The sequence below is a fragment of the Gymnoscopelus microlampas genome, assembly GCF_963454915.1.
Source record: "Gymnoscopelus microlampas genome assembly, chromosome: 4".
Taxonomy (NCBI): domain Eukaryota; kingdom Metazoa; phylum Chordata; class Actinopteri; order Myctophiformes; family Myctophidae; genus Gymnoscopelus; species Gymnoscopelus microlampas.
Window position 1 is genome coordinate 21,380,404 of NC_139941.1, and position 14,949 is coordinate 21,395,352.

The 14,949-nt window shown below is 40.4% G+C and overlaps 2 protein-coding genes across 2 annotated transcripts in view; one reads left to right on the plus strand and one right to left on the minus strand.

Moving 5' to 3' along the window:
- The window catches only part of pi4kab (phosphatidylinositol 4-kinase, catalytic, alpha b), a 46,790-nt gene extending 42,995 nt beyond the window's left edge, over window positions 1-3,795 (minus strand). Inside the window, exons 1-3 of the mRNA XM_084056183.1 lie at window positions 3,453-3,795; window positions 1,986-2,102; window positions 954-1,047 (exon numbers count right to left, since the gene is read on the minus strand). Of these exons, the coding sequence (XP_083912309.1) occupies window positions 954-1,047; window positions 1,986-2,102; window positions 3,453-3,539 (298 nt within the window). The 5' untranslated portion in view covers window positions 3,540-3,795. The remainder of the gene's footprint in view (window positions 1-953; window positions 1,048-1,985; window positions 2,103-3,452) is intronic.
- Window positions 3,796-6,097: 2,302 nt separating this feature from the next.
- Window positions 6,098-11,603, plus strand: snap29 (synaptosome associated protein 29). Its single transcript, XM_084054120.1, has 6 exons — window positions 6,098-6,188; window positions 7,205-7,441; window positions 8,538-8,737; window positions 9,576-9,661; window positions 9,754-9,864; window positions 10,226-11,603. The coding sequence occupies exons 2-6, from the start codon at window positions 7,205-7,207 to the stop codon at window positions 10,384-10,386; spliced, it is 795 nt and encodes a 264-aa protein (XP_083910246.1). The 5' UTR covers window positions 6,098-6,188; the 3' UTR covers window positions 10,387-11,603.
- The last annotated feature ends 3,346 nt before the right edge of the window (window positions 11,604-14,949 follow it).

A 14,949-nucleotide genomic window follows, 5' to 3' on the forward strand; every position in this document is an offset into this window, starting at 1 on the left:
GTGCTCATGGGCTTGAAAAGGTTGGTTACCACTGCTGCAGTATGATCAAGTAGGGCATTAATTTAGGAAAAAAACACAAAAAGTTAGAATATGGAGATAGGAGGTTTCTGCCCTACAGCAACGATATAATCTTGATATATTGCCTAGCCCTAAATGGAACTAATACAACTTTGAGGGGTGCCTGGTGGACCACATGCTCACAAGGAGCTCACAAGTGTTCCATGCAATAAAGACAAATTGCCTAAATAAATAATTATCTTAAAATAAAATAAAAATACAACATTGGAAACACCAGTAGTTAACTATATCAGATATAAAAACATATTAAATGCACATATTACTGTTTTATTATGCAAGCTGGTGTCTTAAGATGTTCAAATACACCTCAGCTGTAGCCAATTGTTTTTACGTTTTTTTTTCTTCCACTTTAGTCGCTATGCTAATTAATTCCTCCCCAAACACTTCAGTGTTGCCACTGCTGTTGTAACCTACTGGCTCAAATGCCAATAAGGAGCCACCACCAGGAGGATGTAGAGCCTCCATCCTACTCCTCCCGTTCAACATTACCCGCTGACAGGCACCACACCCCAGCCCGCAGGAGTCCGTGCGGTGACAGTGATCACCCTCCCCGGCCGGCGTCCCTCCCCGAACATGGCCAATTGTGTTCGTATACAGTAGATGCTCAGCCAAACCGGATGCACCCCAGTGGATTCAAACCCAAGACTCAGCGGTGGTGGACAGGTACTTAAACACTGTGCCACCTCAGCTCATCTTAAGATATATCTTAACACTTTATTGAAAAATTACAAGGAATTGCTAAAGGACCTTATAAATGGTCCAGCGACCTGAAGCAAATTTCAAACATTACAAAATTGGTTCAAATGAAAGCAAAAAAGTCCTAAATAGACACAATGTAAGAGCAAAACTCTGGACCATAAGAGGATTGCTGTTACCTCTTCCTTTCTTTCCTGAGCTTTCCTCGATCCATTGGACCCGTGGTAACCCTCTTAATAGGCTCAGCAAGTAGGGAACAAGTGTCTCTTTGTGCTGCCAGAGGAAAGCACAACATTACACACATTACAAACACTGGACACGTTGTATAGCCACCACACAGGAGTCATCACAAATGTAAAAGAAGATTAAACAAGTATTCTTTATTTCTTTTATTACTGAATCACAATTAGGAGCTAATCATATATTGGCACAAAAGGTTTACAGTAAGTTCTGCTACTGCTTACGGTGTGGGCTGTGAACTAACTCACACCACTGTCTGGGAGATGTTCTAGCTCAGGTCTCGATTGCGATGGATTTGGAAGCTTAAACAGCCAGCAGACTGTCTAATCGCCAACTTAATCAGATTAAGGGAATGAGTTTAACGTACTGTACTACTGATACATGTGAAGTGTTGTGGAGGACTGCAAGAACTGGTAGACTTGTGATACATACAGTACAGGAATGAAACTAATATACAATAGCTAAACGCTGTATGCCAGTGGTTCTCAACCAGTGGTCCAGGGACCACCAGTGGTCCTTGAGGGGGTTCCAGGTGGTCCCCAGCTAAATGATGGAGAGTTGGAAACCAAATGGACCATTATAGATCTTTAACTCTTGAGAGCGTAAAATGATTTGGTTTCATTTTACTCTCTCAAGAGTTAAATTATTGTTAAACATCTCCATTACTTAGTCTAAACAATTAGAGAATGCAGAATGATTGTTATTTTGATCAACGTTTGCCTGTTATCTCTCTTGTGGACAAAATCGTATCCAACGACAACAAAATATTCTAAGTCTTGGGTCTGAGAGGCTAAATCTCATCAAACCGTGGTCCGTGGCTCGAATGCCGAATAAATAATGGACCTTGATATGAAAAAGGTTGAAAACCACTGCTGTATATGAGGTAGATTCTGCAGTCATGGTGTATAAGTGATTGGTTTTGGATCCAGCATGTTAAGGCTAACCTCCTCCTGTTGCCAACCAACACTCACCTGTAAGTCTGACTCCACTAGAAACACAGCTAGTGCTAGGACAGCATCTCTGCGACGTACATCCAGGCTGAACACACCCCGAACTTCTACTGGGCACATGCATTGTAGCTTTTTAACCTGAGAGAAACCGAGAAGGAATGATGTTCGAACCCTCATTTGGCACAAATTTCACAAAAGCATTGATGGATGATGGATGGACTACACAGCTGAAACTCCTAAGCAGTGCCTTGATGTAGGGCTCCGGTAGAGTTGGAATGGAATGGCCATATTGTTACCATATTAGGTATCAACAGTGTTAATTTTGAATTTGCTGCAATGTAATTGTTTTTGACTAAGACTAAGGTTTTGATATTTAGTCGACTAAGAGTAGACTAAGACTAAACCATTTCAGAAGACTAAAATAGGACTAAAACTAAATGGTGTGTTATTCAAAAGACTAAGACTAAGCCTAATTCAGAATGTGCTGTCAAAATTAACACTGGGTATCAAAACGAAAAAGGAAAATATCAGTTTGCAAAAGCTGTTTCCCAATGTACTGATCTCAGCATCAAAACAAAACAAATGTCTACATTAGACATGAAGATCTTACACAGCAAAATCTTCATGCTCATTTTTCCATTTCTAACTCTGAGAATGCACATTATACACGTATTATAATTAATCAAATGTTATTCAAAACAAACTGAGTATGTTAATACAATAACGATGAATTGAGTACAAAGGAAGAGCCATACGCTTTCTTGGGTTTAAAATCCTCTTAGCAGACCTTGTATTTGAACTGTACTTTCCTGTGCTAATACAATATTAAATCAATCAATCAATCAATAACTACATTCTGCAGTAGCTGGAGGTGGTCTCACACGCAAACCTACTAAATTTAGACCATGTTGTCGGGTAGGACCTACTGGTTGACAACAAGTAGCCTCTATCTATCCTGCCTCAAGCTCATAAGGGCAATATCTTCTTCTATGTAAAAGCGGGGAAGGCTCCGTCTTGTGAAGAGCGACACATATTTGGTGTCATGGTGGCTCCGGATTGTAGCTTTAACCCATGGATTTTTACTGTGCAGCAAGCAACAGGTTGCAACTAGATGCAATATGGATGTCTCTCTCTCTCTCTCTCCCTCTCTCTCTCTGAAACCTGTTTGACCGCAGTGCTGCAGTGTGGTGGTTAATGGTAAAGGCTAGAATGGAATTAACAGACCACAAAAAGGGATACTTCCTCCACAAATTACAAATAAATAACACAAGTGGCGCATTATATGTCACACAGACTGCTAATGTACAACAGTCATGATGACACACCTGTTAGATATTGTCGCCTGATGACCACACACTGTCACTAATCATTACGCCTCACTGTGCGGAAGCAAAGTAAAGAGTCCCGACACAACAGCCACCCTGTTGCTGCACCACCAACATTAATAATAATAACATCATCATAACATGGTTCGGTTTCACGGCTCACCTTGTCAAGCGGCGCGGGGCGGTGGGCGGCTAGAGAGCGGGCTAATGACAGAACCGTGTTGAAATAAAAGCCCCTCGATGCAGCCATGTTTATCTGACATTAATAATGTGATTGTGAAGGGAGGAGAGGACAGTAGTGTTCTGCTGCTGCTTGGCTCAGGCTGTTGCTGTTGCTGCTGCTATAGATCCGCAGTACGGCGGCTCGGCGGGGACAAACGACAGTGTAACTTATAAATCACGCAAACCTGTGATGATCCTTGCGCGTTACGCTTGTAGTGACATCTGACGTTTTTCTTTATCGCATTCCGCCGTAATAATACACGTGAACAACACGGTGGACAGGACAGATGTGACAGATTCATTCGCGTCACCCGGGTTTCTGTTTACTGTTCAGTGCTCGTATCCGGTCTGGAGCCCGCCTACATGTATCCGGTAATTTACACTCACGGCACGCGCACGCACGCACGCACACATGCGCACGCATGCACGCGCGCGACACGCGCACACACAGACACAACTCCGTATCCGCTCTAGACCGGATCTGCAGACTGCAAAGTGAATTGATCCCAAACAGTCTAGTGACATAAGTTACTGCCAGTGATGGACAGTAACGAAGTATAGTTTTACTTCTTAAGTACTGTACTTAAGTACATGTTTTGAGAATCTGTACTTTACACGAGTGTATTTTTGGATACTCATGACTTTCACTCCACTGAATGCCAAAGACAAATATTGTATTAAGGACATTGGTTCTCAAAGTGGGGTCCGGGGACCCAGGGGTCCTTGAGGGAGTTCCAGGGGGTCCCCAGCTAAATTATAGATAGTTAAGAACCAAATGGTTGCGCAGCGAATGTAGAATCACTTTCCCCCTTGCCTTGTCCTAAAGCAGTGGTTCGTTCTCAAACTTTTTCATGTCAAGGACGGGACCCCCAAAGCCACTTATTACCCCGCGGACCCTTTGTTAGTTTAACTCTGGAACTAAACCAAATTTGGTTTGGTTCCAGAGTTACAATTAAAATGGTTGAAAATCACTGCTAGGAATACCACCCAACTCACTCCAAATCCAACTCACTCCATGAAGACTTAAGAAATATTCGCCCAACTCACTCCAGGGCTCGGCCAACTCACTCCAGGGCTGGGACAACTCCCTCCAGGACCAAAGACCAACTCCCTCCAGGACCAAAGCCAACTCACTCCAGGACCAAACCCAACTCACTCCATGCAATGTCACCAGTGTAATATTGGTTCAATGTGTCAGTGGTGTAAAGTAACTATAAGTACATTAACTTAAGTACTGTACTTATGTACAATGTTGGGTATTTGTGCGTTATTTGAGTATTCCCAACTTCCAATGGTTTTACCTCTACTCCACTACATATTGGATCCACATATTGTTTTTTTACACCACTAAATGTATTTGTTTTACTAGTTACTTTGCAGCTATAAATTATAATATTATAGTGTGCGTGTGTGTGTGTGTGTGTGTGTGTGTGTGTGTGTGTGTGTGTGTGTGTGTGTGTGTGTGTGTGTGTGTGTGTGTGTGTGTGTGTGTGTGTGTGTGTGTGTGTGTGTGTGTGTGTGTGTGTGTGTGTGTGTGTGTGTGTGTGTGTGTGTGTGTTTTTCCCCCATTTCATGCCATTTACATTATTCTTGGAATAATTAATTGACTTCATACAAATGACCCATTCACATCAACACCTTATCTATTATATAGCCTATCACCTGGTCATTGCATAATGCAGGCACATGACCCATTAATCAACACCTCATTGTAATGGATGTTTCATTGAATAGGAGTAAGTGCTCATCTTCCTATAAAGTGAGCTTGTAGATCGGCTACTTTCAAAATGTATCTCATTTTATTTAAAAAATAAATAAAATGAGGGACATTTTGAACATACCGGGAGGTTAAAGTAAAAAACAAAAGTTGTGTAGAGCAATGTGCCTCACCTTGTAAAATAATATTTAGGTATAACTTTATATCAAAATAGATGTTCATTGTCTACAGTTTACAATTAACAACACTTTCCTATGCATTTCACAGTCCCAAAGTTATGTATATAACTACTATTTATCCAACAGTGGATTAATCACATTGGTGCATTCATTGCACACAAGGTTGCATTCATTGCATGATGATGGATCAACAGTTTATTTTAGCTGTCCCATGTTTACATTTAAATTTAAATAGCTAAATAATCTGATTTACCATTGTACTTAAGCACAAATGTCTTCCTCAATAATAATTTGTGGAGTGAGTTGTGCAAATTAAATTTTTGGAGTGAGTTGGCCAAGTGTGTGGAGGGAGTTGGCCAAGTGTGTGGAGTGAGTTGGGCAAGTGTGTGGAGTGAGTTGGGCTCTGCTGTGGAGGGAGATGTCTGGAGTGAGTTGGATTTGGAGTGAGTTGGGCTGTTACCACTGCTAGAGCTCTAAAAAAATCTTCTGTTATGCATTGGGGGTCCTTGGCATATCTTTTCGAATGGGGGTCCGCGGGATAATAAGATGTCAAGGACAATTTGGGGGTCCTTGACATCAAAAAGTTTGAGAACAGAACGAACCACTGCTTTAGGACAAGGCAAGGCCAGGGGGAAAGTGATTAATTCGCTGCGCAGCCGCCGTGCTGTTGACAACAAGCAGGAACGTGACGTCACCACGTTGACAGGAAGAAGGCTCTCAGAACAGAACAGAACAGAACAGTCAGCTGACAGAAGAACAACATCACATCTCGGGGTCAAAGGTTTGTGTAGTGTTAAGAACTTAGTTGTGTTTGTGTTCACAAAATATTAGATTTGAAGTACACATGTTTATATGTTTGATGTGTCATGGCCATGGTGGGATTGGTTGTTCAGCCCCGTTAGCTTTACGTGGCCAGCAACCGCTTGAGCATGTTGTCATGAATGTATTTAATTACTAACTAGTTGTTTTCAGTATAAGATTATTATCACTATCATTTTAATCAACACCCTGCCTAGTTGATTTAGCTAACGTCAGTGGTGGAAGAATATTAGTAAGTTATAGTAACAGATATTTTACTTAAGTAAAAGTAGCAATACCACAATATAAAAAATACTCCGTTACAAGTAAAAGGCATGTGTTCAAAATGTTACTTGAGTGAAAGTACAAAAGTATTGGCATCAAAATATACTTAAAGTACCAAAAGTAAAAGTACTAAAATCTTTGAAAACAGCCGATCTACAAGCTCACAACGCCTTGCATGTGAGCTTGTAGATCGGCTATTTTCAAATAGCCTGTGTATTAAATGGGGCTGAAGTGGTTAATGTATGTTTTATAATGTAATAATTTATATCTGCAAAGTAGCTAGTAACTCAATTTTTCATATAATTGTAGTGGAGTAAAAGTACAATATTTGCTTCTAAGATGAAGTAGAAGTAAAAGTATTGAAAATTGGAAATACTCCAGTAAAGTAAAAAATACCTCAGAATTATACTTGAGTACAGTACTTGAGCAAATGTGCTTAATTACTTTACACCATTGGCTAACATTAACCAACCTTGCATGAAAGTTTTGTATATATATTTTATAACATCTATATGTCTAATGGAATGTGTTTGATGATCATTTGTGATTGTGATGGCTGCTGTTATCTTGAAATGTGAAAAGCTGTGATGAGGGTGATCAGAATATAGCCTGAGGAACCGAATATAACAGGGTGCCATATGTTCTTTCTGTAGCCCTATTACTTTGAATGGTGTGATTGTAATAAGGATACATAGTTGTATTATTTGTTTTTAGATGGCCTACCCCAAATCCCACAACCCGTTTGCAGATGACGATGAGGAGGAAGTGTGTGGGCCTAGTGGAAGGGACTTCAATGAGGACCCCATGGATAGAGGCATGAGTGATGCTGAGCGGAAGCAGAAGTACCTCCAGCAGGAAGTGATGCGTACAGCCAAGTCTGCAGTCGACAGCAGCTACCGTTCCCTTGGAATGATCTATGAATCTGAGAAGATGGGTGTGGATACTGCAGAGGTAGGCAATGTCAAACTATGTCATCATTTTCCTGGTGAACACAATGTCATGCCTTGCCTGTTAGACAAAGCTACTAAAAGGCCCTCAATCTATCTATCTTTCTCTCTCTCTTAAACTGAATTCCAAAACCCCAAACTTTCACACTCGGTCACTCTGCTTGCGTCCTCCACTTGCACCGGGGGTTTTTCATAATTGAATCAAGGCGTGTTTATTTAATTAGTCTCAAATGACTTCATAGGCCCACATTTAACAAAGGACACAAAATGACTCAGTTGAGCGAGGGAAAGCCCCCAAGGAAAAACCATTGGCCGGAAAAGGAAAGGAAGAAACCTCAGGATTGATCATAAAGGAGGAGACCCCCTTCAAGGATGGACAGACGTGCAAGAAGTGCCAAGTGGGCAACATACAATTACAAAACATTAGCAATCCACTTTATTTATATAGCACATTTTGAAACAACAGTGTTTAACCAAAGTGCTGTACACAAAAAAATACAAAAATACCAAGAGCAAGAACGATACACAATAAACAGGACAACATATAGACACATTGAACAAAACTAAAACGAAATGTCTATAGTGGTAAAGGGACAGTGATAGTAAAATATTATACACAATAGTAGGATATTTGGATAAAAGCGCTATATAAATGCACCATTTATATTGATAAATAAAACAGGGATATCCAGGGTCAATATTAAGAAATTAAATAAATTACGGTATATGGTGATGTCTGGTGCAGATCAGTTACAGACACACAGCTACGGTGAAGGGAAAGTACAGGACCATCAAAGCACGTGTGTGCTGACATTAAAAGACTTTGTCCCGACTGCTTGACAAGATGTGAAATAGAAAACACCCAAATGTTATAACCTGCAGACACTAAAGCATCACTTCAAGTTTTTTAGGCACTTGACACTTTTTACTTTATGTAGATGGAAACTGAGGGCAGAGAGGGGGAAGGACATGGAACTCCGTTCTCCGCCTGGAATTGAACTGGAGTTGGTGTGATCATGTTGTGAACTCACTATCCGATCATCTACCAGTGCACCTCCACATTGTATTGACTCGCCCTCCCTCTCTGCCTGTGTGTGTAGGAGTTGATGCGTCAGGGGGAGGTTCTGAAGAGGACAGATAAGATGGTGGACAACATGGAACAGGACCTGAAGACCAGCCAGAAGCACATCAATGGTATCAAGAGTGTGTGGGGAGGCCTTGTCAACTACTTCAAGGCCAAGCCAGAGACCGCCAAGCCCCAACCTGAGCAGCCAACCAACACCTACCAGGCCAGCGACAAGTAATAACAGACATCCTTTTTTTAATTTAGTACTTAATTTATGCCCACTTCTGGGATATTTTGTAAGTGTGTCCGTCGTACCAATGGTGCTGTTTCAGCACCATGGCAACATCTTAGATTGGTTTGGCAGCTACTCAGTCTGGGTCAGATAGCAACTCCCCTCACTAGTAGTCATCATGGCACCATCCTCTACTCCAAACTGTTATCTGACAGGCGCTTATACTGTAGGATTAATGCAGATGATGACACTCAAGCAATTTCCCTACATTACACAGCAAAATCCAGAGTGTCTAACTCTGAGAGCTAGAGTTAACACTCAGTATTACCTCCAGTGGTGTGTTCTACCATGTTACACTATATACGTAGTATACCAAACTAAGTGCTTGACATTTAACATAATAAATAGTAGGTGCCAGAAACAAAATAAATTGGCAAACAAAAACATAACAAAACAGTATAGTAATAAATAATAAAAAACAGGACGTGAACATAAGATTCATTTAATTAAATGCCATATTGAAAAAAAACGGACTTCAACTTACTTAAACGCTAAGAGAGCTCGCCATCACCTGTGTTTTGAGGTGGATAGCAGCCAGCATCACTAGGTCATCGGCCCCTCATCTGTGGCAGTTATTTTCGAGTGCTATGTCCCCTTGCGCCATGGGTTACTAACTTAACCTATAGTGCAAGGAACCATACCATTACGTACTCGCTACAGATGTTACAACTTTCCTTCTATAAAACATTTACTTTTTCCTCTGTTGAAGGTCTTTTTCATTGACTGGTCCGTGTTATTTAAATAAACAATGCTTATCTGACGGCGTCACCTTTCTTTCAGATTACAGAATGCCTTGTCCAACAGTAAAGGACATGAAGATAAGTACCAAGCCAGCCATCCCAACCTGAGGAAGTTGGATACAGGGGGTAAGGATTTGCACCAGAGTTACACAATAACTATCGGTAAATGAGTGTGATTGGACATGGCACAAGTATTTGTTCTGTTTTGTGTGTTTTAGGATTTGGGGCTGCTGCCGGTATAGATGACACTGACAGCGTATCCAGACAGAATGGCTACTCTCAGAACTCATACCTTAAGACTGCTCACCAGACGCTGGACAACAACCTAGGTAGTACCTGTCTACGTTTTTAAAATCCTTATCACATGTATGACTTAATCTAACCTAAATTGTGTACTGACAAAGGGTACAGTACATGCAGTATAACAGAAGTTGTGTGCTAGATTTGTTGGAACCAACACACAAGAACACTTACAAAAGAGTAGCTTTGTGTACCCATAAATGCTGATCTGGTTAGACAGGATTCTGTGTGCAGTACACTACAAAATGTGTATGTGGAGAATCTCAACAGACACTTTTAGTTGTACACAGTAAAATCCTCAGTGTACATTTATCCACCCTCAAAGTTAACAATTAACAGCCAATAGTACGTTGAAGTGAATTGAAACCTTCTTTATGTGTGGTCACCTAGATGATATGTCCCTGGGCCTGAGCAGACTAAAGGGCCTGGGACTGGGCCTCCAGACTGAGATAGATAGCCAGGATGCCGATCTAGATTCTCTGCTGAACAAAGTGGACAAGATGGATCTCAAGATCAACAACACCAACCAACAGATCAAAAACCTCAAGTAAAAGCAAAGCAATGACTTGCATACAAAACATGTAGACTCACTCGACAGAGACAAAGACATGAGAACAGGTCAACCTCCCTTCGTCCGGGTTTCCAAGCTCTTCTCTGTGAAATAAACGGCCTGTTTTTTTTTTTCCGTATTAAAACGTAATGCTGACAGATGAACAGGTAAACACATTTATTTTTTATTTACTGTCTAGTTATTTTCTTCAACAACAAAAAAAAACCTGTGAACTTTTCCCCTGGTTTTATTGATGTTCATGTTTGTCCATAACACTCAACATTATATAGTGTCTGTAAAAAGGCCTCCTGTTAGTGAAATTTGAATGAGTGAATAATGTATTGAACTATGCTACACAGAATACACACTCAATGTGGACAGGCGTACTTCCAACCTTATGATGATTGATTGTCATTTGTGTGCTTTTGAAGGGAAGGATCTATTCTGTGCTTGTAGTCAAAGCAAGGAATCCTCTATAAGAGGGTTACATTCACCTGGCAATTGGTGTGGATTAGAATATCGACTCGATGACCAAATTTGACCAAACAAAGGTTTTTGAAACCATACACAGACCTAACTGCTTGCTCATGTTTCAAACATGGAAATGATGGAAAATGAGAACATGCAGAATGAATGGTTATAGAAGATTATATCCTCTAAACTAGAATGTTGTACAGTATGATTTCAATTTAATGTAGATAGTCTGCATCTTTGACCACCTCAACACATGTACAAAACATACACTCTTCCTTTGATCTCTTAAACGTGAGAAACACACACACACACTAGCCTTTGAGATCCAAATCTATTGTCCCTGTTGCCTTACTTACATGTACATTATAGTATGGACTCTGGTTTGTTTCTGTGCCATAACTGCTATCCCAGTATCTCTGCACAGTGCACACTGAGATTCTTCTATGCCTGCTTTTTGTGTAAGAAGTATACATTTTCCTGTACTTTTTCATGCTTATTGTCTGTACTGATGGATTAGCTTTCATTGCTGTGTAGCTTGAGTGAGGAGATGTGTGATGTGTATGCATCTTTATGTGAATAGAACAAGCTCTAAATAGGCAGGAATGTTGGCTAAGTCATACTTGATCACATATACTTTAAAATGTAAGATTAGAAGCACATTCATGTCTTTATCGCATTTAAATCATTTTTTTCCCCTGGGAAAAAAAGATTGAAAATGGGAAATAAATGAAAAACATGATGTTACTTTTGTTCTGTCTTTGCATTCATTCAACACCTGATCATTGCCAGTCCAAAATATGTTTCAGTGAACAAACACTTCAGTGAATGTACCACCAGGTGGAGCCACAGTTCCAGCAAACAGCGGGGAAATCCTAGTCAAAGTTTGTAGTGGTATTTTCTATGTGAGTTTTTACACACCAATGTGTATTCTGTTCAAATGGTTCAAATTATCCAATTGTCATTGGATATCATATATGACATAACTATGTATCTTTTCTCGTATTAAAATACTTGGGACAAAAGCAGACCTCATGGGCGTGACTAGTGACTTAAGGGTTGGAGCTAGGCAAAAAGAACACCAAATTGTTGATTAGGAGAAAGCAGTCAATTCAATCCAGATGACAGTGAGGTGTTGAGAGTGGTTCACAAATGTTAGTTTTTCTGTTAAAATAATGATTCCCCACAGCGTAAAGTCTGCTGCCTGTGTTACTGCTGCCTCTGTTGTGTTCCAGCTGTGTTGCTGTGTCTATTCATTATCATTCCTCTGTGTTAGGACAGCTGCTGCTGCACACGCAACAAGCACTCATTAGGATGACCTGCTAATTACAGTACACATACACACACCTTCCACCCTCACATGCAGTCTCACACACACACACATACGTAACATACATACATGTATACTGTACATGTCCTCGCGTGAACACATGCATATACTACTGTAGTGTAGATGTCATCGCTCACACCCATCCACATGTGTATCACATACACACAGACTAAATATAGGCTACCATACATTTGAGTGAGATATTTCACTTGATATAAGAGGCGGTATTACTAGTTTGGGAAATATATCGATATTGTGATGAGACTAGTTATTGTCTGGGAATTTCAATATAATATGGCATAAGTGTTGTCTTTTCCTTGTTTTAAAGGCTGCATTACTGTAAAGTGATGTACAGTAATTGCCTGAACTTACCTGACTGTTCTAACTGTTCTATTATTTGCCTTTACCCATTTGATTAGGCTCAAAATCTCATTGTGTAAATGTTTTGTGAAAGCACCAATAGTCAAACCCACAATATCGTCCCAATATCGATATCGACGTATTTGGTCAAAAATATTGTGGTTTTGTCCATCTCACTCAGCCCTAGGGTAGTGTAGCCTGCCTACTCTATGTCCGCCTCCACCATCAATGGACGGAAGTCACCCGTGGGCCGTGGGCTCACTCTCTTCACACCGTCCGTGGGGCCGTGTGGGCTTTGAACAGCTGTCTTGTCGAAAGCAAACAGTGGCCGCTCTGCGACAAAGGCCGCCAGTGATGGAATGCCCTTCTTTTCAGCAGACGTAATCCCAGAACACACTGCTGTCGGACCCCATCAGGCACTGGGCCAGAGACAGGCCTTCCTGCCCTTTGGAAAGCAGGTTACGTAGCGGCAGGGCCGCCAGGGGGTAAAGCCTATACTTCAGAGTGGCTGGCAGCATTCTATTGCCACTGTTGTAGAAAGAGAAAATAAAGAGTTGTGCTGACGATGGGGAGTTTAGGACAGAGCAGAGAAGAGGAAGGGAGGAGTGTGTTTATTGCTAACTGGGGAGGGATTGTAGAGAGTGAGGGAGTAGTTGGAAGTCTACTAAAATCAAGAGGTCACATCACTAGGGAATGCACTAACAAATAACGGTTAAAGGAGTAGTTCACCTAAATTACTTATTTTCAATCAATTACACACCCCATGAAGCCTTGAATTCATGGAGTTTTTTTTTGCTTTTGTCGCATTCCTAAGCCAATAATTTGATGACTGGGACTCTACTGACCGATGACCCGGATGATATTGCATTATTGTTACTATTATTATTATTATTATTATTGTGTCCAAGATGGTCTAGTCTAGCAATATTACTGTCTATGTTATAAAGCATTTGTGGACAAGGTTTCCTAGTACAAGTACCTATTCCCTATTCCCCCATCGAAAACATGGACACTATTTTTGATGCTAAGGGTCTGCATATTGCTGGGCCTAACTAGCCCAAATCAGAGAAATGTTTTGCGACGGTAAGGCTAACATTCTGAGCTTTTCTGAGACCAAATTTGTTAAGTGATCACTATATCATCTTCTGTACCCGTAAAAAACAAAAACCCAAGACCGGCTGTCACAAAACAGTTTTATCTAGATCCCTAAAAATCTACTCTAGTGAGGCCTTTAATCACAAACTGGTGAAGCTGGACTTGTCCACTGAGCTCAGTAGTACACAGGTCGACAAGCTGGATGTGGCTAATCGCTTAAACATCTTCTTTACAACCATAGCCACAACACTGGTTAACAAACTGCCCTCTCACTCTGGGCTTTATGGTGTAAAGCACATCCAAGCATTCCAAAATCTAGGTGTACGCAAAGATGTAACCTCTGAGGGACAGTCAAGCTAAGAATGTAACAAAAATGTGTTGATGGATCCATGTTTGCATCATATCACAGACTTACGACCCTACTCTCCTTTTAACTGTAGCCTAATAGCAGCATGTGAACCCTGGTCTAACAGTGAGGATATATACTTAGGACTGCTGTGTTCACGCCAGTAATTGCTAGGAGGGAGAAGTCAGCAATGTTAATGGTCGTCTTTGATTCTATTCAGTCACGGTATGTTAAGCCCAATTTATACTTAGTCGTACAATGGTTGGTGTCGCACGCCGAAAATAGCCAAACTACAATCAGGCGAACAAAGAATGAGCAGACAAAATGTAACTGGAACACTATAGAAATTAAGCTGATAAATGAATTCTTGCAACCCACCTGACATTTTCTGTTTATTAAAGAGCTGGAGAGATGGGGAGACCCCTGTTACTGAACAAACACTCTATATAGCAATGATTACTATCAGAATATAGTGCTTTAACCTTTTAACAAAAAGCGTTTTGTTTTAACCAAAGAATATCACTTACCCATACCTTTAAAGCACCAAAAGTAAAATTACTTACTCATTATAAAGAATGGCCAATTTCAGAATAATAAATATAACTTGATTGTATTATAATTATTGATGCATTAATGTGTACTTAATGTTGCAGTTGGTATTAGAAAGGCGTATTGAAACTACTTTATTTGCTAGGCAGCTTTACCCCTCCCCAAATAGTAAATCACAAAGAGTAATACATTCTAATTTAGATTATATTTGATATAGTTAATCCATCAAGTACCTCCTATACTTATTTTCCACCACTGCATACAAGCAAATAAAAATATATGACAAGACAAGAAATTATGGTATATTCGTATCTGTTTATTTTCACTAATGGAAAGTGTACAAGAGTATGTTGTTGCTGCACTAAAATGATCATTTGCTTTCAAATAAATAAACACAAAGACAGACAGTCGAA

What these genes read in the sequence shown, in the direction of transcription:
- snap29 (XM_084054120.1), top strand. Translation starts at nt 7,205, where the DNA reads ATGGCCTACCCCAAATCCCACAACCCGTTTGCAGATGACGATGAGGAG. An exon ending in TGGGTGTGGATACTGCAGAG is followed by an intron (nt 7,442 to 8,537) that starts GTAGGCAATGTC and finishes CTGTGTGTGTAG; the next exon opens with GAGTTGATGCGTCAGGGGGA. An exon ending in ACCTACCAGGCCAGCGACAA is followed by an intron (nt 8,738 to 9,575) that starts GTAATAACAGAC and finishes CCTTTCTTTCAG; the next exon opens with ATTACAGAATGCCTTGTCCA.